The following is a 27607-nucleotide window of genomic DNA, read 5'->3' as shown; positions in this document are numbered from 1 at the left end:
ACAAAATTTGTAGCGAGATATTTTCAGAAATGCATTCCTATGATGGGTCACTGTTTTCTGCTATAGTAATCATAGCATGTGTGGCTTTCTTAGCAATACTCTGCACCTGCTAATGTTTATGATGGCAACCCATAACTTCTGCCACAACTGTATTTGTAGTGAGGCATTTTTCTGTGGCACTATGCAGTGACAAGGATTTCCCTTCTCTGCAGGTGAGCATTAAATATGTGAAAAAACTGCATCAATATCAGTGACAGAGTGAGGGAGGGAGTTTCCCTCAGTAATAACTTAAAGTATGACACTTCGTACCGTCAACCCACAGCATTACGGTTCTGCTTTCATATCTTCCGAAGTAGCACACTCCTTAACTAATTATTGCTCTTACACTGATCCCCAAAGTATTAGACATTGCTGACAACATTCCATTGCCTTTTGTAGCAATGAGAACTTGTTTTTGGTGGCAATTTCTAAACACAAATTTGTCTTCAATTTCATGTATTTTTTTAATACTATACAGTTGTACATAATATTGTGTAAAGTGCTGCTACACGCATGACTGACTAGAATTAACAACGTAATTCAATTCTTTGCACTACCTTATGGCCACACACACTTATGTTTAAGAAAATCATATTGTAAATAAAGAATAGTGATTAATATGGAAACAATTTAACAAATAAACAATCCTAACCTCATTATTTATGTTATTACACAAATGATTATTTATTTTGTGCCCATGTGTGTACTGTATATTCACAATTTTAAGCTAATCTCGGTGATAAGACTGCATTAATACGGAGCAGAAGTGCAGTAAAATAATCTCTAAACTGAAAGGTTCTAATAATAAAGAATGGGCTGTTTTAATATTGCAAAACTTTTGGACATTCACATATTTGTTGTTACAGTAGAAAATTTAAGAGATGTTTAGGATCTATAGTGAACATAATACAGAAATATCCATTATATTTTATACCACTCGCTTTTACTCTCACACTCTCTAAATGTAATGGAGTCATTTGTTCTCAAATTTAAGTACATACCCAGAAACTGAACATGTATATAAATAACAGAGTACTGCGTTGCTTTCACAACCAATGTGATGCAAGAAATAGATCTTTAATAATGAATTAGCAATAGTTCCACACTAAAAAAATATCTCAGAAAAGCAGCGGCTGGGTAATTGTCTGTAGGCAGCACATCCTGTCCCTGGCACAACAAAACCTCAAATTTCGCATCACACACCCAGTTCAGTTAGTACTTTTATGTTCGCTAGACAGCAGAAACAAAATAGATTACATGCTGAAATAATCTGAAAAATTGAAAATACGGCGAAATCCCATAACTATAATCATAATTTTTCATTACGAACAATGTCTGAATTTGTTAGATTATCGCGAAATGTTCATTAATTATAGCACGGCGAACTGCTCTTCCAGGTAATGTATCATCACGATAAATCTGCTGTCCAGGTAGCACTGGTTCGTTGTCTTCAATGTTGGGGCCTCTCTCATCACGTAACTGATTTAAAAGTCGAGAAATTTCAGGATCTTCTGGTGGTTCTTCACTGCTTGTACTCCTCGCAATATTATGCAAGACAGCCGTACCCACAATGACTGACATTGCTTCCTGTGGATTACATCTTATTCCTACAGATAATATGGGAAATCTTCTCTTCCACATACCGTATTTTCTCTCAACAGTGTTTCTACTTTTTGTTGCGACTTGGCAAGACAGCCAAGCCACTAGGAGGTGAAGCCGAAAGGCACGCGTTTAAGCTCACGCAGGCTGGCGTGAGGTCTGGAACAGTTAAAGGATTTGAGTCTAGCAAATAAAGTACGTAGCTGTTGGAATACTTAACTTTAATCCATAATTGGTGAACATCGGTCCGACGGTAAATAGCAAATGATAATGGCGCCTTGCTAGGTCGTAGCAAATGACGTAGCTGAAGGCTATGCTAACTATCGTCTCGGCAAATGAGAACGTAATTTGTCAGTGAACCATCGCTAGCAAAGTCGACTGTACAACTGGGGCGAGTGCTAGGAAGTCTCTCTAGACCTGCCGTGTGGCGGCGCTCGGTCTGCAATCACTGATAGTGGCGACACGCGGGTCCGACGTATACTAGCGGACCGCGGCCGATTGAAAGGCTACCACCTAGCAAGTGTGGTGTCTGGCGGTGACACCACACTTTTAATATGAGACCTGTTATATCGATGCTCTGCTTCATTTTGTGGATTTAAAAGTGGAGTTAACAAGTAGGATTTAAATGCATAACCACTATCTCCCAATAAGTGAGCTTGTGGTATTTCTCCGTTTTCAAATTGAGCTCTGCGAGCGCAGTTGAGAAATATGGTACTTTCGTGCACAGAGCCTGTCCATCGAGCGACAATATCTCTTATTAACAAATTGTGATCGCTAATGGTTTGACAGTTAAAGGAAAAATATGATTTCCTATTGCGGAAAACTTCAGCATTATGTCCTCCAGGAGACTGAATTCGTATATGGGTACAATCCAAGGTACCAAGAACGCCAGGGAATCGCTCCAATTGACTAAAACCATACATCACGGAACGCACTTCTTCTCTTGTAGGAAATTTTATAAAGCGAGGAGACAGTGATGCTGTGATGTCTGATACATCACTGATGATTCGTTGTGGTGTTGTACGATGTATATTACTGTTGTCCCCAATAAGAATGTTGAATGCACCTGTTGCGTATGCCCTTAAAGTAATCAAAAGTCTGTTTATCGGAGAAACAGGGTTATTCCGATCAGTAGGAAATTCTAACCTATCGTTAATTTGATTTAATAACCACTACACTGTTTCTTTTGACAGACGAAATCTCTCTTCAAACTTCCTGTCACCATAATCTTCAAAAGGGTTTCCCATTTCCACAATCACTCCAACACGATTTCGGTCACGATTTAAATGGTCAAGGTATAACAAATCTTCCTCAATGCCATCCATAACATCAAAACGCGCGGCCATCTTAATAGCGTATGCTTCTAAAACCGTGGTTATGTCGAGAAAACCGGGAAAGAGCCCCGGTTAAATATAACCGCGGTCGATTCCCTCGTTTAACTTAGATCGATGTTCGTGCACCAGAATACTGCGCTGAACAGGATTATATATCGACTTAACCGCGGTTAACTGTTAATCGAGATTGGTGCACTCGGCCATTAGCCATTTCTAAACGAAGTCATCAAACACATCCTCATCGTCTTCGCACTGTTATCATTATAAATTCGTGACTATATTTTGAATAAACTTGTGACTATATTTTATACCCGATTTCAGCACCCAGCTCTGTAAGACTTCCTGACCCACGTCGACCAGCCGCGCGGGATTAGCCTAACGGTCTGAGGCGCTGCATGTCATGGACTGTGCGGCTGGTCCCGGCAGAGGTTCGAGTCCTCCCTCGGGTATGGGTGTGTGTGTGTTTGTCCTTAGGATCATTTAGGTTAAGTAGTGTGTAAGCTTAGGGACTGATAACCTTAGCAGTTAAGTCCCATAAGATTTCACACACCTTTGAACATTTGAACATGCCGACCAAACTTTCAACATCTAGCTAGTAGCTCCGGTCCTCAGACTGCGCTATGCCGACATCTGCTGAGAAACTGCAGTGCCGTCCGTCAAAGTTCAAAGAAGTGCAGCTCATTTTGTATTATCTCAAAAGAGAGGAGAGTGTGCTCCAGATATGATATGCAAATTGGGGTGGCAATCATTAAAACAAACACATTTTTGCCCCCATCACCTCCACACCCAGTAAATGATGTACGCAAGCAACTGGTTGCTTGAAGTTTACTGCAATAACTCTACCAGGTTTCAATACAATACCACTAAGGGTATCTTCTTCAGAAAAGGTAAAGTTGCATTACATTAAAATTATAAGCATGTATTGTGTGCTGAACTGCTAAAGTTAAATAGCAGAAAATATGGATAAAGTCCTTCATGGAATACAGCTAAAAGTTTTACACAGGTTCAGCTCGTTATAAGAGCAGACATTGAACACTGATTTGTTTCTGCACATTTCTTGCATTGTGCATGCAAGAACCATGCCTTGTTTTTCTGACAGGGGGATTCGGATGTCAAAATCCTCTGTGATTTGTTTATGATGACATTATAACCCCATCAATCGGTGTCTGCCATTTTGTAGTGTGGCAGTGACATATTGTTGAGCAACTACAGCAGCATGTCAGTAAAGACCTGAAGTTGACGAATGGCTGTCTTGTTGCAATATTGTGCAGCTTTCACAACATTATCCAATGCAATGCCCATGAACCACTGAAGCGTATCACATTTTATTACTATGAAATCTTGAATAATTACCACATGGGATAAACAAAGATAACTTGTAATAAAAAGCCGTAAATTCAACTAAATACCTATTACAATTACGAACAACTTAAATTGAAAAGAACACATAGAAAATGTTGTAGGGAAGGCTAACCAAGGGCTGCGTTTTATTGGCAGGACATTTAGAAAATGTAACAGCCCTACTAAGGAGACTGCCTACACTACACTTGTCCGTCCTCCTTTAGAGTACTGCTGCGCCGTGTGGGATCCTTACCAGGTAGGACTGACGGAGTACATCGAAAAAATTCAAAGAAAGACAGCACGTTTTGTATTATCAGAATATGGGAGAGAGGGTCACAAAAATGATACAGCATTTGGGCTGGAAATCATTAAAAGAAAGGCGATTTTTCGTTGCAACGGAATCTTCTCACGAAATTCCAATCACCAACTTTCTCCTCCGAATGCGAAAACATTTTGTTGACACCGACCTACATAGGGCAGAATGATCACCACGATAAAATAAGGGAAATCAGAGCTCATATGGAAAGATATAGGTGTTCATTCTTTCCACGCGCTATACAAGATTGGAATAATAGAGAATTGTGAAGGTGGTTCGATGAACCCTCTGCCAAGCACTTAAATGTGATTTGCAGAGTATCCATGTAGATGTAGATGTCTGAATCCGTGTATAACAGAAACACACAGTTCCGCCATTCCTAATCCTGATTTCCCACAAAATAGCGTTATGAACGCAGTCACCAGTTATAATCCTGTTCGGTCAATCATTCGTGACCATCCCACCCTTTTTCCATATCCTCTTGTGCTAGTCCACGAAACCTGTAGTCTTTACAGAAGTCCTCTGTCGCCAAGACTAACAGCTCCTGTGACATGTTCGGAGTTATTTCCAAGCAAAAAGACATCGCGACTTGCTTATAACATGCACTAAACTGAACGAAACACCAGTAAATCAAGGAAAGTAATGGAAAGTGTTTAACAGGCTTTCAGGCGAAACTCCTACCCCACCCATCCCACTCCACACAATAGCAGGCCTGCTCCTTCCATTCTATCAAAGCCAATCGCTTCACGTCCTACTTGTAAGTCAACTTCACCATTGCACGTGACCTGTATTTGAACAGTCCATGGATCTCTATATCCATGAAATAAGATAGGAATCCCACATTCGTATTAAATACTGGAGAAACATGCACACTTACTCGCCTTCTTCATCCGTTTGCTTCTCCCAGATAAATCTCGTTCTCATGTCTCTTTCTTCCTCTACATAGCCTACAAGTTTATTACATGAACCGAAAAAGCCAGCCCCAAAACGCAAAATCCTACCTACTAATCAGCCATCCAGGCACCTTCACGTGCCACTACACCTACATCCATCTTCCCTGCGACTTCCACACCTTTTTCATCCTCTCCCCCAGCAACATCAAACGACTCCCACTCACAACTATGAAATTGGTCCCTACATATATTCTTCCTACCAGCCACAGCCTACAACGCTCAACGCTCCATCTTACCGCAGGCTATCCTATCATACTTTCCTCTTTCTCCCTTATTCCTTCCCTCCTCCTCCCACCCCCCCCCCCCCCCAAAAAAATCATTACACTATGCCTCCTGCAGTGACACCGTTACAGAAAACATCAATTTCATCTCCATTGTGAACACAACTGTTTTTCATACCCCACCAGCACCACCATTATATCAGCAGAATAATAGTCATATGCATGTACACTCTTAAGAAAAAAAGATGCATCACGAAGGAATTATCCGAGTGGAACGGAAATCGGTAGATGTGATTTACATCTACAGACAAACAAATGATTACAGTTTCAGATAACTTGGATGATTCGTTCAAGTGAAACGGCTTCGAGAATTGAAGAAGTCGCTAGCGTTTTGGTCCACCTCTGGCCCTTATGCGAGTAGGTATTTGGCTTTGCATTCATTGATAGAGTTGTTGGATGTCCTCTTGGGGGGATATCGTGCCAAATTCTGTCCATTTGGCGCGTTAGGACATCAAAATCCCGAGATGGTTGGAGGGCTCTGACCATAATGCTCCAAACGTTTTCAGTTGGGAAAAGATCCGGCGATATTGGTGGAAGACAGGCTATAGAAACTCTTGCCGTGTGCGAACGAGCATTATCTTGCTGAAATGTAATCCCGGGATTGCTTGTCATGAAGGCAACAAGTGTGCGTGTGTGGGGGGGTGGAGGGGGGGGGGGGGGTAGAATATCGTCAGCGTACCGCTGTGCTGCAAGAGTGCCGTGGATGACAACCAAAGGGCCCTGCTCTGAAAAGAAATGGCATTCCAGACTACTCTTGGTTGTCGAACTGTACGGCGGGGAACAGTCAGGTTGGTACCCCACCGCTGCCTGGAGTCTCTTTGACTGGAATCTAATGGTCTTCGGTTATGACTCCGCTTCGAACTGAGCCCCAGCGACCAGCGGAAACCTATCCAGAGACATAGGTGGGATACCAATCTAACTGTCGCCCGCCATATGGCCCAACACCCACGAGTGATAGTCTGGGGTGCCATTTCTATTCATCAGCAGGACTCCTTTGGTTTTCATTCGCGTCACCCGTGCAGTACAACCGTACATCGACGATATTCTACAACCCATTTATTTGCCATTCATGATAAGCCATTCTGGGCTTACATTTCAGTAAGATAATGCCCGCTCGCACAAGGCGAGATTTTCTACTGCTTGTTTCGGTGCCTGACAAACCCTACCTTAGCCAGCAAGGTCACCGGATCTGTCTCCAATAGAGAACGTTTGGAGCATTACGGGCAGGGCCCTACAACCATCTCAGGATTTTGACGATCTAACGCGCCAGTTGGACAGAATTTGGCACAATATTCCTAGGAAGGACATCCAACAATTCTATCAATCAAGACCAAGCCGAATAACTGCTTGCATAAGCGCCAAATGTGGACTGTGTTACTGACTAGTTCAATTTACGAAGTTCTTTCTCTTGATTACATCAACCATTTTTTTAAAAATCGTAATCATTTATTTGTTTTGTAAATAAAATTGCCTTTTCCTGCTGCTAGTTACTTTATTAATCCCATACGCGTTTCGCTTACTCCTGTTCTAAGGCCTCATCAGTGGGCTCCATAACGATACAGTTTCGTTAGTTTTAGATTATTAAACAGCTCACGTCACGAGTTTTTGTAAAAAAAGGAATTACTCACGATTTGCTGATCTGCGTTTCCTCACATCTGGTCTGGAGGTCGCACTACCACTTTTGTCACTGCCATATAATCACATCTTTGTGTTCTCGCCTTCCACACACTGTTCACCATATCTATCACTCTTTTTTGTGGTGTACTATTGTTCTTTTGTCACTCGATACAACTATTTCGTCGTACACCGTTTTTCGCAACGTAAATATTGCGACTCAATTACGTGTTTCATCTTCTTTGGTATGTTTACGTATTTGTTGATAACCTAAAGAAGTATATGTTCGAGACTAACTTCTGTTTATGATGTTTATACCGTGTGTGTGTATGAGTGAGAGGGAGAGGGGAATAGGGAGGACGAGATTTTTTTTGAGGGGGGGTGGGTACTAGCTGTTAGTGAGTGGTTGAAAACATTGGTGAAAGCTGATTTGACTTTTCGTTTCAATATTCTGTGGAGGGGTTCATGGATGAGCGAATGTAAAGATGTTGGGTTCTATTGTTATTATTATGTTGGACAGTATTATTACATTAAATCTTTTTGCGAACGTTATTCTATTATTTTGTCTATTAGTGTAAATAATGTATTGCTTGGGCATGTGTACTCGGACATTCAACAGGATTTTCCCCTCTGCTTTGGTTTTCTGTGTGTGGTAACTTTCTTGCATGGTTAGGAAGCGTTTTTTTATTGTTGATTCTAATTATTTTCATGTCATCTTCTCTAGCAGTTGGTTTATGGTCATTCTCTCTCTAAAACTAACGAAACTGCATCGTTATAGATTCCACTGATGATGCTTTAGAACAGAAGGCGAAACGCATATGGGATAAATAAAGTAACTAGCAGCAGGAGAAGGCAGTTTTATTTACAAAACAAGTATTTATATGCTCGCTGTGGAGGATGGCCACACAAATAAACTTGTAGTCATTTGTTTGTGTACACATGTACAGCACATCAACCGATTTTTGTCCCGTTCGGATGATTCCTTCGTGATGCGTCCTTTTTTTGTCTTAGAGTTTATTTTAACACCTGTCAGTACTGCAAGACTGTCAAATTGCTATCTATGTATTATTTTAAAACCACAATTATGACTTCATTTGTTTTGTATATTACAATGTTTCCCAATGTGTAACACAATCGTGGCCGTAGGGTGGCTTTATCTGCTGCCAGTCTGCCCCTTTGTGTGGAACTGAAACACCAATAAAAGGAAGAAAACAAAAAACTTTGGCATCTGTTCATCGAGAGGTGGCCACTGTCTTTCATCTGCAGATGGCGGCCAGGTAGAATCCTAAAATACAGCGTAAGTTGGTTTTAGTATCAGACAGCAAACCTAAGAAGAGTACCATGTTTGTTTTTTATTTGCTTGATTAGATCTAAATACATGTCCAGCTTACTTTTATCATTATTTCTCAACTAACATACATTTAATAAAAACGTTTAATTTCAAATTTTATTGAAACACTCACACTCATGAAAGCAATACTCTTCCACGATTCATCATTTACGCAAGAATTAAGCGGTTTAGCCTTGGAATTCCATGAGAACCTCCTATTCTTTTCCATTGTTTGCGCGACAAACTTGTTGAGAGTTATTAGCGCCACCTGTCTCTCTAGGATGCAGTGCTGGTGTCCTTCAGTGTGGGTCGAGGACGGCAGCTTGTTGCGATATCTTCGATGGCTAAGATCCGAGAGCATCCATTCATATACCAAGAGCTTTTCATCAGACTGGAGAGGTTTGTGAAGAAGACGAGAATCATCTTTAATCGATACGATGTTCGGCGATAAACCTTGCCCTCATACACTCTGAAACATTGTGAGTCCAGTAAAGAAGTTGAGTAATCCATCTTTAACGTTGTATCGCCGGCCGGAGTGGCCGAGCGGTTCTAGGCGCTACAGTCTGGAACCGCGAGACCGCTACGGTCGCAGGTTCGAATTCTGCCTCGGGCATGGATGTGTGTGTTATCCTTAGCTTAGTTAGGTTCTAGGGGCTGATGACCTCAGCTGTTAAGTCCCTTAGTGCTCAGAGCCCTTTGAACCATTTTTTAACGCTGTATCATACCTGCATGTGTCCTATGCTGATAAGGATTTCATTTCAAACTAGGTTTTTGTAACTGTTTCAAACGTACAAGTGAAGCAATGTCGAGGATGTAGCTTTGCTTGTCATTTGGCAGCTGCCCCTTGGTTTGATGTTTAGAGTTATCAGTTGCTTCTTGTTAGTGCCATTGGAGTAGCATGTTTTCTTACGTCTGATCGTTATTGCGGTGGTATCTTGTATGTAAATCATTCGATAGTCTGAGTGGAAGAAAGAAATGTGGTTACAGTAGCGCGTGTGTGTGGTTTGGCGATCTTATGGGCGCCGAACGGCGAGGTTATCAGCGCCCTAATAATGATTAAAATAAACGAATGTGGATAAGAACTAAAACTGTCGTACACGCATGCACACGAAATGACCACACAATTACTCTATCGCACAGCCACTCCCACATGCACTAAAACTAGTGAGGAGGCAAGATAGCTAATCAAGAAATTAAAACAGAGGGAAAACAAAATTTATAAGAGCTAAAAGAACAGTACATGGAAATGTGACTGGCTGACCACTTACAAAAAACTTGGGTCAGTCAGCCACCCTGTTGACACATTAAAAACATATTGAAAGGTGGCTACACTGAGTCACAGCGCCAAAGAGTTTTATTCCGCCGCCTCCACTGGCAGTGCTTGTTGTGGTGGTTAGTACTTTGCTGAGAGGATGTTGATAGCTGTACTATTTGAGGCCATGTCGTGTGCAGTTGTTTTGATGGGCTAGACAGCAGATGTTGTTCGAATGGAGATGTTGTGATGATCAGAGTGTATTTTTAGTCAATATATATGAAGGTAAAAAACATTTTTTTAATTTTTTTTTAAATTTCCTAACTAACAATGCCTCTTGGTCACAGGTTCAGTCAACAAAGCATCTGGCTTGTGTTCATGTATTAGACTGTAATTCGGGTTTCTATGTGCCATTTTAGTATTTCAGTTTTTTTAAATTAATTCAGTGTAAATGGTATTTAAAATATCTTGTCTTATTGAGGAAGAACCGTGCCAGATGTGTACGTTGAATCACACTTCCACAGACAGAAAAGTTACACTTGTGCTTTGTTGTTCCGTAGTTTTTGTCTCGTAGCTTTTATAGTTGCTGGGGACTTAATTAATTAATTGTGGTAACGGAAATTTCCTTTCATTCTTTGTTGTTATTCTATGCAGTCACATTGCGTACTAATACTAGTCAGGGCCAACCGGTTACGAGACTGCGTAACAGGACAGTCAGCTACTAAAATTAAAATTATTTGCATTGTATATAATTAAGCCCCCATGCAATATCCCCAAAATCATGTGAAAAACGTGGGACAATTCACAAAACTTTAAAACGCGAACCGCATTCGTTTGATCATTGCATAAAATAGACTGCAGATCCGCCGGCAAATCCGCTGCAGTCCACTGGTCGTCAAATAAAATGCCGTCCAATAAAATGTGGTGCACCGTGATCTGCACGCCGCAAGCACTACACATCGGAGGGTCCACTCGCCGGAGTAAACATCTAAGTTCATCAGTCCCCTAGAACTTAGAACTACTTAAACCTAACTAATCTAAGGACATCACACACATCCATGCCCGAGGCAGGATTCGAACCTGCGACCGTAGCGGTTGCACGGTCCCAGACTGAAGCGCCTAGAACCGCTTGGCCACTCTGGCCGGCCACATGTAGTCAGGTTTTGCACTTTTGCCGCCGACCATCTAGCATGCGAAATAAAATTCTCTGTGAACAGGAAGTACTGAAACTTATTTCTACCATTGCATGATTCCTATGTGGCGATGCAGTAAGATCAAGATGAACCTATGGCAGCATTAAGAAGTGACACCCTGGATTACACAAGATACGTATTATTTTATTGGTGGAGGATAAGACATGGTACATTAATCATTATTTTTCTTGTATTAAGCAACGATCCACATCCAAACTTCACCCACAAGAACATTCTTTTTTTGCCATGTTATAATACAAGCGCACAGGCCAATCCTTCCTCCCAATATCCTCTCGCTGCAAGAGCTGTAAGTAGGCTGTTTAGGTTTTTTTATTGGTAACGCCACCTCTGTATGAAAATCACTGGCTGTGCTGTGTGCAGTCTGTGGCTAGTTTGCATTGTTGTCTGCCATTGTAGTGTTGGGCAGCGGCAGCTGGATGTGAACAGCGCGTAGCGTGGCGCAGTTGGAGGTGAGCCGCCAGCAGTGGTGGATGTGGGGAGAGAGATGGCGGAGTTTTGTAATTTGTCATGAACTGCTATATTTATATATGATGATATCAAGGTAAATACATTGTTTGTTCTCTATTAATATCTTTCATTTGCTAACCATCCCTATCAGTAGTTAGTGCCTTCCATAGTTTGAATCTTTTATTTAGCTGGCAGTAGTGGCGCTCGCTGTATTGCAGTAGCTTGAGCAGCGAAGATTTTTGTGAGGTAAGTGATTTGTGAAAGGTATAGTTTAATGTTAGTCAGGGCCATTCTATTGTAGGGTTATTGAAAGTCAGATTGCGTTGCGCTAAAAATATTGTGCGTCAGGTTAAGGACAGTCGTGTATAATTGTTAAAAAGGGGATGTTTCATATGTCGACCCTTAGCCGAGGATACCTCACTGGAATCTTCTGATTTTTTTTTCTTGTAGTTTGTGTAATTGGTGTAGCTATTGTTTATTGATAGCACGTAATCATAGAGAGAATTTCCTTTGTAGTTGTAGTTTTTCATTGTTGTACAGTAAAACAGTTGTGGCATGCACGTAGATTTGCACCAAGTATTTCGCAGCTGCGCTGGCAATTAAGTAGACATTATTTCCATTGCTATGTTATTTTATTTTGCTCTTCAAATTGTGCTTTTCTGTGTTATCGTGTGAAATATTGTGACAATTATGGCGTGTGAAAAACGTAATACTAGGCTCCAAAGTAAACTGAGAAATGACAGTGAAGACGAAGGCAGTGTGTTAGCGCCGCAGAGTAATGAATTAACTAATGTTCAAAGAAGTAATTTGGTAATTGCGCATAGGGAAATGGAGCGGGCGGCAAACAATGGCGTGGACAGTGAAACAATTAGTGAAGAGGGAAGCATTATCGATCGATCGGTCGGCAATAGCTCGCCTCAGGAAGCCGAAATGACACGACACGATCTCGCAAATACTGTAGATTCAGGTTTTGGATCCTCACCGTTTTCTCAAATAAGTCAAGACACATTTTCTGCTTGTCAAAATGTGAATGTTGCCGGTGCAACTTCACTGCCGAAAAGCACTGAGGAACATGTTTCAGACACCAGTGCATTGTTATTACAATTAATGCAACAACTGGGACAAAAGCTTGAAAAGTTAGACACAATGGAACAACACCAGAGACAAACACAGCAACAGTTAGACTCAGTGGAACAAAATCTCAAAAAGTTAGACACAATGGAACAACACCAGAGACAAACACAGCAACAGTTAGACACAGTGGAACAAAATCTCAAAAAGTTAGACACAATGGAACAAAATCAGAGACAAACACAGCAACAGCTTCAAAAGTTAGACTCATTGGAACAAACTCTTGAACAAACGCGTGAAGATTTAACTACTGAGTTACATAACATTGAATCGAAATGTCAAAAAGTCTGTAATGACGTAAAAACTCAAATTTGTGAGCATTTTCAACCTATTTTTTCGCGGCATGAAAATGCATTACAGAATCACGAAGCAGCCATAAAAGAACTGCAAATTATTGTTCATGAAAATCATGAGACCTTGCAAGCTAAATTTGACTCAGTTGCATCTACCGATTCGGTTACGCAACTTGCAAAAAATCAGGAAAACTTTAAGGACGCAGTAGATACTCTGAAACTTGGTTCAGAAAAACACACTGAGGAAATAAGTACACTATCGGAGAAAGTAGCCGAACTTTTGGATCAGTTCACTAATTTATCTACGAAGGTAGATGATAATCTGATTGACGCAAGACCGGTAGTCTTTAATGACACTGAAGAGTACGAACAAATTAGGAAATTCAAACAAAATCAGAATCAAATTAATACACAACACCAAAGAGAAATCCGGGAATTACAAGATCAGCTGACACAGGTAATACAAGAATTACGTATTTCAGAGGACACTCGCGCTCCAACACGGGAAGAGGGACTTAGAAATACGGAAAAGCCGCAAAATAATAACACAGGGCATTTCGGAAGTTATGAAAGAAATTGGCAATGTGCACCGAATTTTGAGATGGAACGGCCGACACGACCTAACAATGACCGATATGCGACTCGCCGACATGATGATTTTGACTATAAGCTGTTCATTACTACACGTAAATTCAAAACATTTAAGAATTCTGGCAACGACATTCATCCACAAGCATGGCTCCATCAATTCTCTCATTGTTTTCCTCCCAACTGGTCATTGGAGCACAGATTAGAATTTATGTGTGGCTACTTAGAGAATGAACCAGCTGTAAGAATGCGATCGGTCATTCACGATTGCCACAGTGAAGGAGAATTTTACCATGCCTTCCTCTCAGCATATTGGTCTCAAGCCACACAAGACCGAGTAAAACATGGTATCATAATGATGAAACATTTCGAACAATCTGAATTCTCCAGTCTTGTGAAATATTTTGAAGACATGTTGCACAAGAATCAGTACCTGTCAAACCCATACAGCCCCTCAGAACTCATCCGCATTTGCTTAATCAAATTACCTGAACATTTACGACATATTATTTTGGCAGGACGTTGCAAAGACGACATTGAAGCATTTCAGGGACTGTTACAAGAACTAGAAATTGACACTGATAATCGCGGAACGCGAAAACAAGGACACAACAATTACAGGTCACACACGTCACAATGCCCTGATGACAGAAACAATAACTGGACGCGACAAGGCTATTCTCACCACACAAATCGTGACCAAAATAGACACCACCCGTATGACAACCGTTGGCAGAGTAGTCATAATTACAGGGAAAGATCACCTCTCCGCAGTAATGACTATCACAGAGACAATCAGAGAAACAGACAATATGGGAACCAAAATAATTATTATCAAGGGAGACAGAATAACTTTAGACGCAACGGTCCAGCGCGCAGTTACGACTCACGGAGAAATTCTCCACCACGTGACCGACAAGAAAGAAACTATGGAATCTACCGACATGACGACAGACGATATGATCGTAACGACAGACCTGAATTGCATCAGAACTGGCGGGATTCAAACAGAGCAGGGCCTTCTCGTCAAGGTGAATTTGTAGAAGTTAGGTCTCCAAACCCCAATAACGACGCGCGCCAACAAAGGGACAGACAATGACTCACACCGCATGCAGCAGGCAGCCGCGTGCGCCCGCTAGCTCCGAGAAAAATAACATAAGACGTTAGCCTTGAGAAAAATTTTAGCATTCTTTACCGATGTATACAACATGATAATTGCTTTGAAGTTGAAACTCTGTGTACTAGGAAGAGTAAAGGTTTACACCACATTTCACATGTAAAACCATTTATTGAAAGATAATCTGCTTTTTAACTTTGTCTTTGCCATAAAACTTTTCACTTCACATTTCTAGTATGCTTTGTCAGACTTAAGAAACTGTTAACATGCAACAATGTTTGAAGTTAAATATCCAGTCTAGAACTTAGGGAACATTTTTAAACAGAAATTACGAATGCATTGTTATAGTGAACAGACGACACAGTGTTGTATTTGTACATTCTTGCTTGTTAGTTGCACGATTACGTAACGACTATCAGGCTTACATACTTAGGACACATACTGGTACTGCTAATGAGATTTTAATGCAACATTTTGGTTTACTTGAAAATACATTCTGGGTTTAATGTACTTTCTGAGAGATACCAGATGACAGAGGTTAGTTTATGTGACAGCTACACGATTTTTATCACGACGCTACTAATGAGTGACAATTTACAATGTTGCTTTTGCGGTGTATCTGTTTTATATCTGCACAGTTTTCTGAATTCTTCTGGAAAGAAAAACATGTTTTAGTAGTAGCTTTTGTGGTATAGCAACAATGAGACAGCCTTTTTCGTGGCACAACAATACGTTACTGTACAGTACTTTCTTCATCACGCCAATAAGCGTAATAACTACGATATCTATACGCAAAGCATTTCACTTTTGTTTATCATGAGGTAAGTACATTGACTTCTGCAGAACTTAGCTTTCGGAGGACGATAACTACGACACTTCCACAGAGATTATGTTACAAGACGCACAGTTTAGCGCTACAGTACACGTATTTGAGTGATCAATTTTATACTTAAAACATTTATTTTTAAAGATTTTTGAATTACAAAGAAAGTTTTCCGTGATATACACTCCTGGAAATGGAAAAAAGACTATATTGACACCGGTGTATCAGACCCACCATACTTGCTCCGGACACTGCGAGAGGGCTGTACAAGCAATGATCACACGCACGGCACAGCGGACACACCAGGAACCGCGGTGTTGGCCGTCGAATGGCGCTAGCTGCGCAGCATTTGTGCACCGCCGCCGTCAGTGTCAGCCAGTTTGCCGTGGCATACGGAGCTCCATCGCAGTCTATAACACTAGTAGCATGCCGCGACAGCGTGGACGTGAGCCGTATGTGCAGTTGACGGACTTTGAGCGAGGGCGTATAGTGGGCATGCGGGAGGCCGGGTGGACGTACCGCCGAATTGCTCAACACGTGGGGCGTGAGGTCTCCACAGTACATCGATGTTGTCGCCAGTGGTCGGCGGAAGGTGCACGTGCCCGTCGACCTGGGACCAGACCGCAGCGACGCACGGATGCACGCCAAGACCGTAGGATCCTACGCAGTGCCGTAGGGGACCGCACCGCCACTTCCCAGCAAATTAGGGACACTGTTGCTCCTGGGGTATCGGCGAGGACCATTCGCAACCGTCTCCATGAAGCTGGGCTACGGTCCAGCACACCGTTAGGCCGTCTTCCGCTCACGCCCCAACATCGTGCAGCCCGCCTCCAGTGGTGTCGCGACAGGCGTGAATGGAGGGACGAATGGAGACGTGTCATCTTCAGCGATGAGAGTCGCTTCTGCCTTGGTGCCAATGATGGTTGTATGCGTGTTTGGCGCCGTGCAGGTGAGCGCCACAATCAGGACTGCATACGACCGAGGCACACAGGGCCAACACCCGGCATCATGGTGTGGGGAGCGATCTCCTACACTGGCCGTACACCACTGGTGATCGTCGAGGGGACACTGAATAGTGCACGGTACATCCAAACCGTCACCGAACCCATCGTTCTACCATTCCTAGACCGGCAAGGGAACTTGCTGTTCCAACAGGACAATGCACGTCCGCATGTATCCCGTGCTACCCAACGTGCTCTAGAAGGTGTAAGTCAACTACCCTGGCCAGCAAGATCTCCGGATCTGTCCCCCATTGAGCATGTTTGGGACTGGATGAAGCGTCGTCTCACGCGGTCTGCACGTCCAGCACGAACGCTGGTCCAACTGAGGCGCCAGGTGGAAATTGCATGGCAAGCCGTTCCACAGGACTACATCCAGCATCTCTACGATCGTCTCCATGGGAGAATAGCAGCCTGCATTGCTGCGAAAGGTGGATATACACTGTACTAGTGCCGACATTGTGCATGCTCTGTTGCCTGTGTCTATGTGCCTGTGGGTCTGTCAGTGTGATCATGTGATGTATATGACCCCAGGAATGTGTCAATAAAGTTTCCCCTTCCTGGGACAATGAATTCACGGTGTTCTTATTTCAATTTCCAGGAGTGTATTTAATTCCATTGGTGTAATCTGTAACACCTGAGGGTATAATTACATTAATCCTCATGGGGGTACATGCTTACTTTGTGTACCATGTGTGTGGCAACCACAAGGAACCCTAGCTAATATGGTATTTGCTTATACAACTTTACACATCGGTACCATATTTCTCTAACACCCAAATTACACAGCTATCTGATCATTTAACTGAGAGATAAACATTTTTTTTACTACATCAGTGACACATGTTTACGCAATTACACAGTTGGATAACTTCACACTTATGAAATTGTATTTTGTCTGTACTTTGTAAACTGTTCATATTTTTTCGGAATCATTGTGATACTATGAGAGCTTTGAATGATGTATTTGGTATGAGATCATGATTTTTAAAGTACGTTTGAGGCAGATGACACTTTTGACATGAGCAGAGAATTTTTTTAATTATTGGAGGAAGCTACGACGATTTTGAGATTTGACTGAGGTGTTATGATGTTATTTTTACGACGACGATGTGTATTATGCTGCTGAGGTATGTTTATGATTAATAGGCTGAGGCTATATGAGTTATTTGATTATGCTTCATATTTATAATGACGAAATATTGATGAGTGTCGATGGATATGTATATGTGTAATAAGGTAAGGAGTAATGAATAGTGGGTAGGGACTCTTGACTTGTGAAACAGTATGTTGGAAACCAAGAATCGTGCTTTAAGAGTTATGACATGTGTGTAAATGCGTGAATGTATCACAATGCAGGCGAAAATTTTTTGGACACTGTTATATTTATATGATTTTGTTTCTACAGATTTGTAACCCAAATTCTTGAGCTCTGAAATATTTTTATATGAGACTGTCACTGTAGCGGAAACTGGTGTCGTAAATATTTCCGTAAGAAAGTTAAGTGACCACCTGCACGTAATGCGTCGTGGGCACGCAGTTGTGTCAAACACCTGGAGAACAAGCCATTAGGGTGTGCCTTTCCGGAAGCACAGGTAAAAAAAAAAAAAAGAAAAAAGGCAGGCCTTTAACCTCGCCATTGACATTCCTTTAGGGAAAATATTGCAAATGCGACACCCTCATTACTTCCATTAACCTTGCTATTGACATTCCTTGGTGGAAAGCATTGCAAATAAGACACGCTCATTATTTGGAAACATATGATTATATTCTGGAGTGCCTACTTTCTGCTACTTACTGAAATGCTTATAAACTGATGGGAAATATTCTTACATCTGCAAACCTGATAATGGCAATTGTCTTTCTATGAGAGTTGAGAGCTACTGACTTACGAAATGCCACATGACTATTGAATGATGTTTTTATGCTTTGCTTTTCATAGTTGCTTATTTCATTTGATATCTGGTTTCCAGCTGTGTTGCAGCATTGGTTTCATAAAATAAAATTAAATGCATTTGCTAATGTGAACACTTTCTGTCAACAGATCTATCAAATAATAATTTTGTGATCCACATTCTTCAAAAAAGGAGCACTTGGAAAGGAAAGAACAATAAGAAGGCACTAGTAACAGTAACTGCATACATAATATTCTTTTCAAGTACATGGTAATATTTCTTTTACAATAAGTTGTTGTGGTGCACCACTTTAATTACATAGACATTAAGATGTGATTATACATTTCCCTTATCTGCATTGTTGTTTTTACTGTAATATTTTTTATGCTTGGGCTTTGTCATGCTTAGGTATACGTCATAGCATTTACTGCTGCTGCTTGCCAGGCATAGTGTTACTGAATTTGACTTTGTATTACTCTGTTAAGCTTTTCTTGTTGCTGCACATTGGCTCATATTAGTTGTAATTTTGCATTTTTTCTGTTAATTTAGATTTACTGTAGCTTGCTTTGCAATTTTCCATTTTTTTGGTCATTGCTGTTTGTGTTACTTGTTTTGTTCTGCTGCATTGCCTCGTTCCTTAGTTTAGCATCTGAGCTCAGTAGATTTAAGTTAGCTTAAGAGGGGGTAGACTATATAAGAGAATGAGTTGCGATGAATTGGAAGAAATGCATTGAGAAGTTAAACGAAAAAAGTACAGAAAGCAGGTATAGATAGTACTTTTGGGAATAATGATGAACAAAGGGAGATCTCCATGCAAAATACTGCAGTAAAACAAACCCTGTCCTTTCCTTTGGTGTCATCCCTCTATATGTTTGTGTACTCTTGTGTATTTGTGTTTTTCCTGTCTTTATGTGTTTATCTGATAAGAATTGTAGAATTTTTCTAGTACTAAGCTACATTCACTATGATGAGGAATACTGTTATCCTCAAATATAATTGGCATTAATAATACGTGATTTACCTTATAAATATGCTTACACATTATTTATTCTGTTCTGTCTTAATGCTCATGTGTGAAGTTGATGTTTCAAAAGTTATTGTGATCTTTTATGTATGTACTCATGTCATAATTCCACTGATGTATATGTTAGTTCGATTATTTTGTAAAGCCTGTACTACAAATGTTATCTGTATTGTTATGTTTCTAATGATGTATTTTGTACCTTTGTAATTGTATTTTCATGTTGTAAATTTATAATTGTACAGACACCAGTTCTTCAGATTAAGTTACATTTCACTGCACACGTTTCTGTTGGTCATAGTATATGGACAATATGTGAGAAGTAGGGACTGTTAGTGTTTGCATGTGTGTTAATAATTCAGCAAGGGACTGGATAACAGCATTGCTGGTTCTAAGGACAATTCCAAACACTTTGTGAGTGCACAAGGGGTGGTTTATGGACTTGCTATATTCTCTGCAAGACTCTTCGATGGTGATTGTGCACCTGCACAGTCGCAACAGATGGCTGCTGGCCATTTCTACAAGGACTACAGTGGGTCTACACCTTTGCTGACTCACCAGTACCATTATTTCTACAAGGCCTGCAGTGGGTCTGCACCTCTGGTGGCCCACCAATACCGTAATCTCTACCAGGACTACAGTGGGTCTGTTCTGTGATGACCTACCTACCAATATTCTTCAAAACGTCGAATGACTCTGCTGTGGGTTTGCTATGTTGTGGCCCATTACCTGTCTGCATGTCAAGAGTCAGCACTGTCTTTCCGTTGGAAGGACAACACTACTTCTTCAAGACTGCATGGAAATCCACTACTTCTATGTGCATTTTCTTTTACTGCTCAGACTCTGAGAAAAACTCTGCATTTTTACTGTGATGAACAATGTGGACTGTCTTTATGGACTGTGAGAAATTTTTAGCTTTTGACCAACATTGTATCAATAAGTGTGTGCATTTGATTTCTTTGTTATTGTAATTATGAATTTTTTTTTTCAAATCTGTATTGGCCACTGCCCAATCCAATTTGTAAAAATTTTTGTGGGGAGCATGGGGGCTATGTAAGTAGGCTGTTTAGGTTTTTTTATTGGTAACGCCACCTCTGTATGAAAATCACTGGCTGTGCTGTGTGCAGTCTGTGGCTAGTTTGCATTGTTGTCTGCCATTGTAGTGTTGGGCAGCGGCAGCTGGATGTGAACAGCGCGTAGCGTGGCGCAGTTGGAGGTGAGCCGCCAGCAGTGGTGGATGTGGGGAGAGAGATGGCGGAGTTTTGTAATTTGTCATGAACTGCTATATTTATATATGATGATATCAAGGTAAATACATTGTTTGTTCTCTATTAATATCTTTCATTTGCTAACCATCCCTATCAGTAGTTAGTGCCTTCCATAGTTTGAATCTTTTATTTAGCTGGCAGTAGTGGCGCTCGCTGTATTGCAGTAGCTTGAGCAGCGAAGATTTTTGTGAGGTAAGTGATTTGTGAAAGGTATAGTTTAATGTTAGTCAGGGCCATTCTATTGTAGGGTTATTGAAAGTCAGATTGCGTTGCGCTAAAAATATTGTGCGTCAGGTTAAGGACAGTCGTGTATAATTGTTAAAAAGGGGATGTTTCAGAGCTCTTCCACCTGCGCTGTTCGATGCACTGAAAAGACGCACATGGGGGAAGGATTACAGTATCACAGTAACGTTGACCCGTCAGTGTAATATGTTCAAAGATTTGGAGGTCAGAACGCCCATGCACTATCATGCCTCTCACACCATAGTATCTGGACGACCAAAACGATTATTTTGATAGTGTTTGTGGGCTCACTGCCTGTTCCCACTCTCGCCATATGAGGGAACGTCCAACAGTTGTCAACCGCGTTGCAGGAAGAATGGCACGTCCTACCACAAAAACTTGTTAACAGCCTTTTGGCCAGCGTGGGAACACCTTGCAGAGCATCCATACCATCCTTGGGGATCACAGTACTACACACATCAAATAACGTTTTGCATCACCTCGGTTCCAAGAGTTCCAGAACCAGTGCAGAAAATTGGAATAGAGATCAACATAAACATCATTTCCGCCGTTTTTATTGTTCATGAAAACCACACATTGCATGTTGTACCACCACACAGCTACACCTTCAGAGGTGGTGGTCCAGACTGCTGTACACACCAGTAACTATAATACCCAGTAGCCCATCCTCTTGCATTGATGCATGCCTGTATTCGTCGTGGCATACTATCCACAAGTTCATCAAAGCACTGTTGGTCAGGATTGTCCCACTCCTCAATGGCGATTCGGCGTAGATCCCTCAGAGTGGTTGGTGGGTCACGTCGTCCATAAACAGCCCTTTTCAATCCATTTCTCCATTTCTGGAGAACATGCTGGCCACTGTAGTCGGGCGATGTCGTTATCCTGTAGGAAGTCATTCACATGATGTGCATGATGGGGGCGTGAATTGTCGTCCATGAAGACGAATGCCTCACCAGTATGCTGCCGATATGGTTCACTATCGGTCGGAGGATGGCATTCACGAATCGTACAGACATTACAGCGCCTTTCATGACCACCAGCGGCGTAAGTCGGCCGCACATAATGCCACCCCAAAACAGCAGGGAACCTCCACCTTGCTGCACTCTCTGGACAGTGTATCCAAGGCGTTCAGCCTGACCGGGTTGTCTCCAAACAAGTCTCCGACGATTGTCTGGTTGAAGGCATATGCGACACTCATTGGTGAAGAGAACGTTATGCCAATCCTGAGCAGTCCATTCGACAAGTTGTTGGGCACATCTGTACCGCGTTGCGTGGTGTCGTGGTTGCAAAGATGGACCTCGCCATGGACGTCTGGAGTGAAGTTGCGCATCATTCAGCCTATTGCGCACAGTTTGAGTCACGTATCGTCCAATGGCTGCACGAAAAGTATTATTCAACATGGTGGCGTTGCTGTCAGGGTTCCTCCGATCCATAATCCGTAGGTAGCGGTCATCCACTGCAGTAGCAGCCTTTGGGCGGCCTGAGCGAGGCATGTCATCAACAGTTCCTGTCCTTCTGTATCTTCTCCATGTCCGAACAACATCGCTTTGGTTCACTCCGAGACGCCTTCCTGGCAAAAAGTAACAATGCGGACGCGATCGAACTGCGGTATTTACCGTCTAGGAGTGGTTGAACTACAGACAACACGAGTCGTGTACCTCCTTCCTGGTGGAATGACTGGAACTGATCGGCCGTCGGACCCCCTCCGTCTAATAAGCGCTGCTCATGCGTGGTCGTTTACATCTGTGGGTGGGTTTAGTCACATCTCTGAACAGTCAGACGGATAGTGTCTGTGATACAATATCCACAGTCAACGTCTGTCTTCAGGAGTTCTGGGAGTCGCGGTGATGCAAAACTTTTTTTTATGTGTGTATTACGAACTATGTCCTTCCTTTTGTAATGTCCGTAAACTATCATGAACAACGGCGAATTCAACGTAATTACTGTCTTTGAATGAAAGTTTCATTTCTGTTCATCTCACGTGGTCCGAGTGTCATCGAGCTGTGTTACTCCGTAGTGACAAATCACGCCAACGTTACTTGGCGCACCAGCGTATTTTGTAGTAACAACGTTGTTTCCTGAGCACTACGTAATTGACAAGGCGGTCTTTTTTTGTGGCTGAAGCAGAACGCAGGGAATAGTTTCAGCTGTCTAATGTCATCTTCCTCGTAGGGTTTATGGATGGCGTTCACACTTGCAACGAGATGACGAAACAAAGCAGCATGAGCATTTTATGTTAACCATTTGCGTTCTCCTTTCGTCGCATAAATGGGTACCATATACAGAATGAGATTTTCACTCTGCAGCGGAGTGTGCGCTGATATGAAACTTCCTGACAGATTAAAACTGTGCGGCAAAGGTCCCGAGTTCGAGTCTCGATCCGGCGCACAGTTTTAATCTGCCAGGAAGTTCCATATCAGCGCACACTCCGCTGCAGAGTGAAAATCTCATTCTGGAAACATTCCCCAGGCTGTGGCTAAGCCATGTCTCCGCAATATGTTTTCTTTCAGGAGTGCTAGTTCGGCAAGGTTCGCAGGAGAGCTTCTGTAAAGTTTGGAAGGTAGGAGACGAGATACTGGCAGAAGTAAAGCTGTGAGGACGTGGTGTGAGTCGTGCTTGGGTAGCTCAGTTGGTAGAGCACTTGCCCGCGAAAGGCAAAGGTCACGAGTTCGAATCTCGGTCGGGTACCATATATTTTACAAGTCGGCGCTGAATTTTTCAGTCCTCTGAAGAACACTCCGCTGTAGATGTACGTGTTCACAGGGAAATGAACAACGACTCAGAGCACACCAACGTGTCTTGGACGTTGCAGTGTCGTTTTGAGAAGACAGTAATGATACGTCGGTACTGTCGTCAACGAATTGCTCAGTTTAGTAGAATGTATTTCTAGTACCACGATCTTCCAGACATATGTGCGGTTACTCGCGTTCCACGAATAAGAAGCTACTCGTAAGCTACATATGTCAGGACAGTAGAATCTCATTTCGTGTAATGAGAGATGGCAATGGATCTTGTAAATACTACATAGCTGCGGGTTATCCGAAAAGCCGTGGTTGTTTATAGCTACTATCTGCGAGGGGGGGGGGGGGTTATCAGAGATGTGGAAACAGGCACTTTCCTCTTTCTGAGTTGTAAAGAAACAACTGCGGTTGTGTGTCAGTTGCCATCTATAACTGGTGCTGAGAGAGACGAGAATAGACAAGGCGCAAGGCGGCGAACGCGAGGGGGGGGGGGGGGGGGAGTGGAGCTTGACGGGAGGGAACAAGGTGCATCGCAGCTTTCAATTCTCAACAATATTGCGTGCCTCGACTTGGTGCTCAGCAAAGTAACGCAAACAAAACTAGGTCGTTCGGCCAAGGTTCCGTAGCACGCAACGCCTAACACTGGCGAACTTGCTTCAGATTCGGCAATGGCTATCGATAATGTAATCCGCTCTCTGAAGTTGCTAATGAGAAAGCTATTTTCATAATTGGACAGTCAGTTCCTCTTTGTCTTAACGGGGTAAGCAGTCCAGGATGCCGCTCGATATTCACGTCTTTTTTTTCAGTAAAATAACAAACAAACACTCTTAAGACTGTACCATGTATTATTAAGTGAAGAACTTGCACCCAGACGACACTACACGACATCGACGAAAAGCCCTCGTGGAGTACGAGGGCGGCTGGTGGGATCTCTGAACGCCGTAATTTTCATCCGAAAGCAAAATTTCGAAAACTGCTTTGAAACTGATCCTATTGTCTAAAGTAGTACGTAGGGATATTTAGAAAATAGTTTTTTAACAAAATGGCGGAACTCTGAAATAAAAGCCAATGTTTTAGACAAAAAAGTCGTTTTAAAAAAAAGTCGTTTAAAAAAAAAAAACGAAATTAAAATATGTTTCAGAAGTCCTTCGCACTACATGAGAATAAACACCGCACAGGTATAGCGTAATTTCGCGTATATTTGATGAGCTATAGTTATCGCCAACTCGAAAAAATGTTGTTGTGAAAAAACAGGCGTTTAAAGTTTCAGCTCGTGTTTTTTAATGTTGAAACTCAGCAAACCTTTAATCGGCAGTGTCAGCACCGTACAATTGGCCTTCTTTCGCCGAAGTCGAAACACTCTCGTTTCGATAAAATTATATCGATTAACTAGCTTCCGCTTACCAATCGAAGCTTTTCTTTTTGCCCCATTGCAATTACCTTTCGAACCTTTTCTATCCGTATAAATACGTTCGTTTGTCATTTTCAACCACTCACGTTTTACTTCGTACAAAAAACAAGCGAAATGACGAAGTTAAGCAGACGCGAGACAAGCACGTGCCGGCTGGTGTGGCCGAGCGGTTCTAGCCGCTTCAGTCTGGAACCATGCGACCGCTACGGTCGCAGGTTCGAATCCTGCCTCCGGCATGGATGTGTGTTATGTCCTTAGGTTAGTTAGGTTTAAGTAGTTCTAAGTTCTAGGGGACTGATGACCTCAGATGTTAAGGCCCATAGTGTTCAGAGACATTTGAACCATTTCAATAAGCACATGCTTTCACAATGTTTGCCATAAACAAATCATGCTATGAAGGGAAATCTTGTTCAGAATAGGACTTTAGTTGATACTAATACCGTCTGTGATACTATCCGAAACTAACAGGACCTTTGTTCCGTCGGTAACTATTATAGTACTACATCAGCTGCATTCGAGCCCTCGGATGCGCCAGACCCAGATGCAGTAAAACGCGGTTTCAACATATTTTAACGTTTGTGGTAAACTTTATATAAATGGATTGTAAAAATAGACTTTCTAAGGAACATTTTAAGCTAATAAAAACATTAAGCCCAAAAAATTCTACCCTGGTCTACGCCATTAATAGAGAACGATGTTCGTATTGTACTTCAGGAACTATTGGTTTCCAACTGAGATGGTTTCGTTTGTCTAAGAGTGGCATACATGCTGTTATAACTGCTTTCAGCACGCAGTAGTTCTTTATCACATGAGGGAATGGAGGAAGGAATTTAATTAGATGACTGCCTCAATACGGACGAAGACCAAGTTCGGAATAAGAAAGTAGGAGAATCGAATTTTCAAAGGAGCAACGCTGTCATTTCCCGTAAGCAACTTAGGAAAACCATGTAGAACTAAAATCCGGATGGCTGAATGTTATTTGAACCGCCTCTCAAAATCAGAATCCAGTGTCCCATCCCTTCCCCACATCGCTTGTTAATCTTCAGCGTCACCTCTAAACGTAATGACGCTTGAGTTTAAGTATAATGAGCAGGCTGTACTGGAGAACAATATTCGTATCCTGCGTACTTGGCTGTAACTACAGTGCCGCCTTGATGTTTTGCATGGAGGCGTCAATGGAGATTTCAGTGACGCAGCTTTAGAAATTTTCTTTGCCGCGCGGTAGCCGCACGGTCTCAGGCGTCACGTCACGGTTCGCGTGGCTCCCCCCGTCGGAGGTTCGAGTCTTCCCTCGAGCAAGGGTGTGTGTGTGTGTTGTCCTTAGCGTAAGTTAGTTTAAGTTAAAGTGGTAAGTACGCCTGGGGACCGATGACCTCAGCAGTTTGATCCCATAGTCCTCACTACAAACTAAAAAAAAATCTTTATTTTCGCTCGTGAGCGGTGTCGGCAGTTAAAGGCTATTTTCTAGAGTAATATATTTTTTCTACGTGTATAAAAATAATAAAAGATACTGTTTCGGAATCGAGACGACGATGTGAATGGAAAATTAAATAATGAAATGTCATCGCGATGAAAACGCCAGTCTCTAGAAGATTATACAGTATCGGCAGAAATGGTATAAAAACTGATAAGGTTGCTGCACGGTGGGCAGAGAAGAGAAACAATTGGCTTCCGACAGGCACCTGTCTAAACATATTACTAAAATGAAAGTCTCCCGCCATGTTTTCCCGTCCATGTGTGAAGGCTAATCTCAGGAACTACACCACTGGCCATTAAATTGCTACACCACGAAGATCACGTGCTACAGACGCGAAATTTAACCAACAGGAAGAAGACGATGTGATATGTAAATTATTATCTTTTCAGAGCATTCACACAAGGTTGGCGCCGGTGGCGACACCTACAACGTACTGACATGAGGAAAGTTTCCAACAGATTTCTCATACACAAACAGCAGGTGACCGGCGTTGCCTGGTGAAACGTTGTTGTGATGCCTCGTGTAAGAAGGAGAAATGCGTACCATCACGTTTCCGACTTTGATAAAGGTCAGATTGTAGCCTATAGCGATTGCGGTTTATCGTATACTGACTTGCTGCTCGCGTTGGGAGAGATCCAATGACTGTTAGCTGAATATGGAATCGGTGGGTTCAAGAGGGTAATACGGAACGCCGTGCTGGATCCCAACGGCCTCGTATCAGTAGCACTCGAGATGACAGGCATCTTATCCGCATGGCAGTAACGGATTGTTCAGCCACGTCTCGATCCCTGAGTAACAGATGGGGACGTCTGCAAGACAACAACCATCTGCACGAACAATTCGACGACGTTTGCAGCAGCATGGACTATCAGCTCGGAGAC

At 42.2% G+C, this 27607-nt stretch overlaps 1 protein-coding gene across 1 annotated transcript in view; it reads right to left on the bottom strand.

Annotated features, from left to right (window-relative positions):
• Nucleotides 1-1383: 1383 nt before the first annotated feature.
• LOC124605996 (putative nuclease HARBI1) overlaps nt 1384-27607 on the bottom strand; it is a 124508-nt gene continuing 98284 nt past the window's right edge. Inside the window, exons 2-3 of the mRNA XM_047137959.1 lie at nt 2200-2704; nt 1384-1705 (exon numbers count right to left, since the gene is read on the bottom strand). Of these exons, the coding sequence (XP_046993915.1) occupies nt 1384-1705; nt 2200-2704 (827 nt within the window). The remainder of the gene's footprint in view (nt 1706-2199; nt 2705-27607) is intronic.

This window comes from Schistocerca americana, chromosome 3 (genome assembly GCF_021461395.2).
Source record: "Schistocerca americana isolate TAMUIC-IGC-003095 chromosome 3, iqSchAmer2.1, whole genome shotgun sequence".
NCBI classification, from domain to species: Eukaryota; Metazoa; Arthropoda; class Insecta; order Orthoptera; family Acrididae; genus Schistocerca; species Schistocerca americana.
The sequence above is the reverse complement of the archived record's forward strand: the minus strand, read 5'-3'. Positions and strand labels throughout refer to the sequence as shown.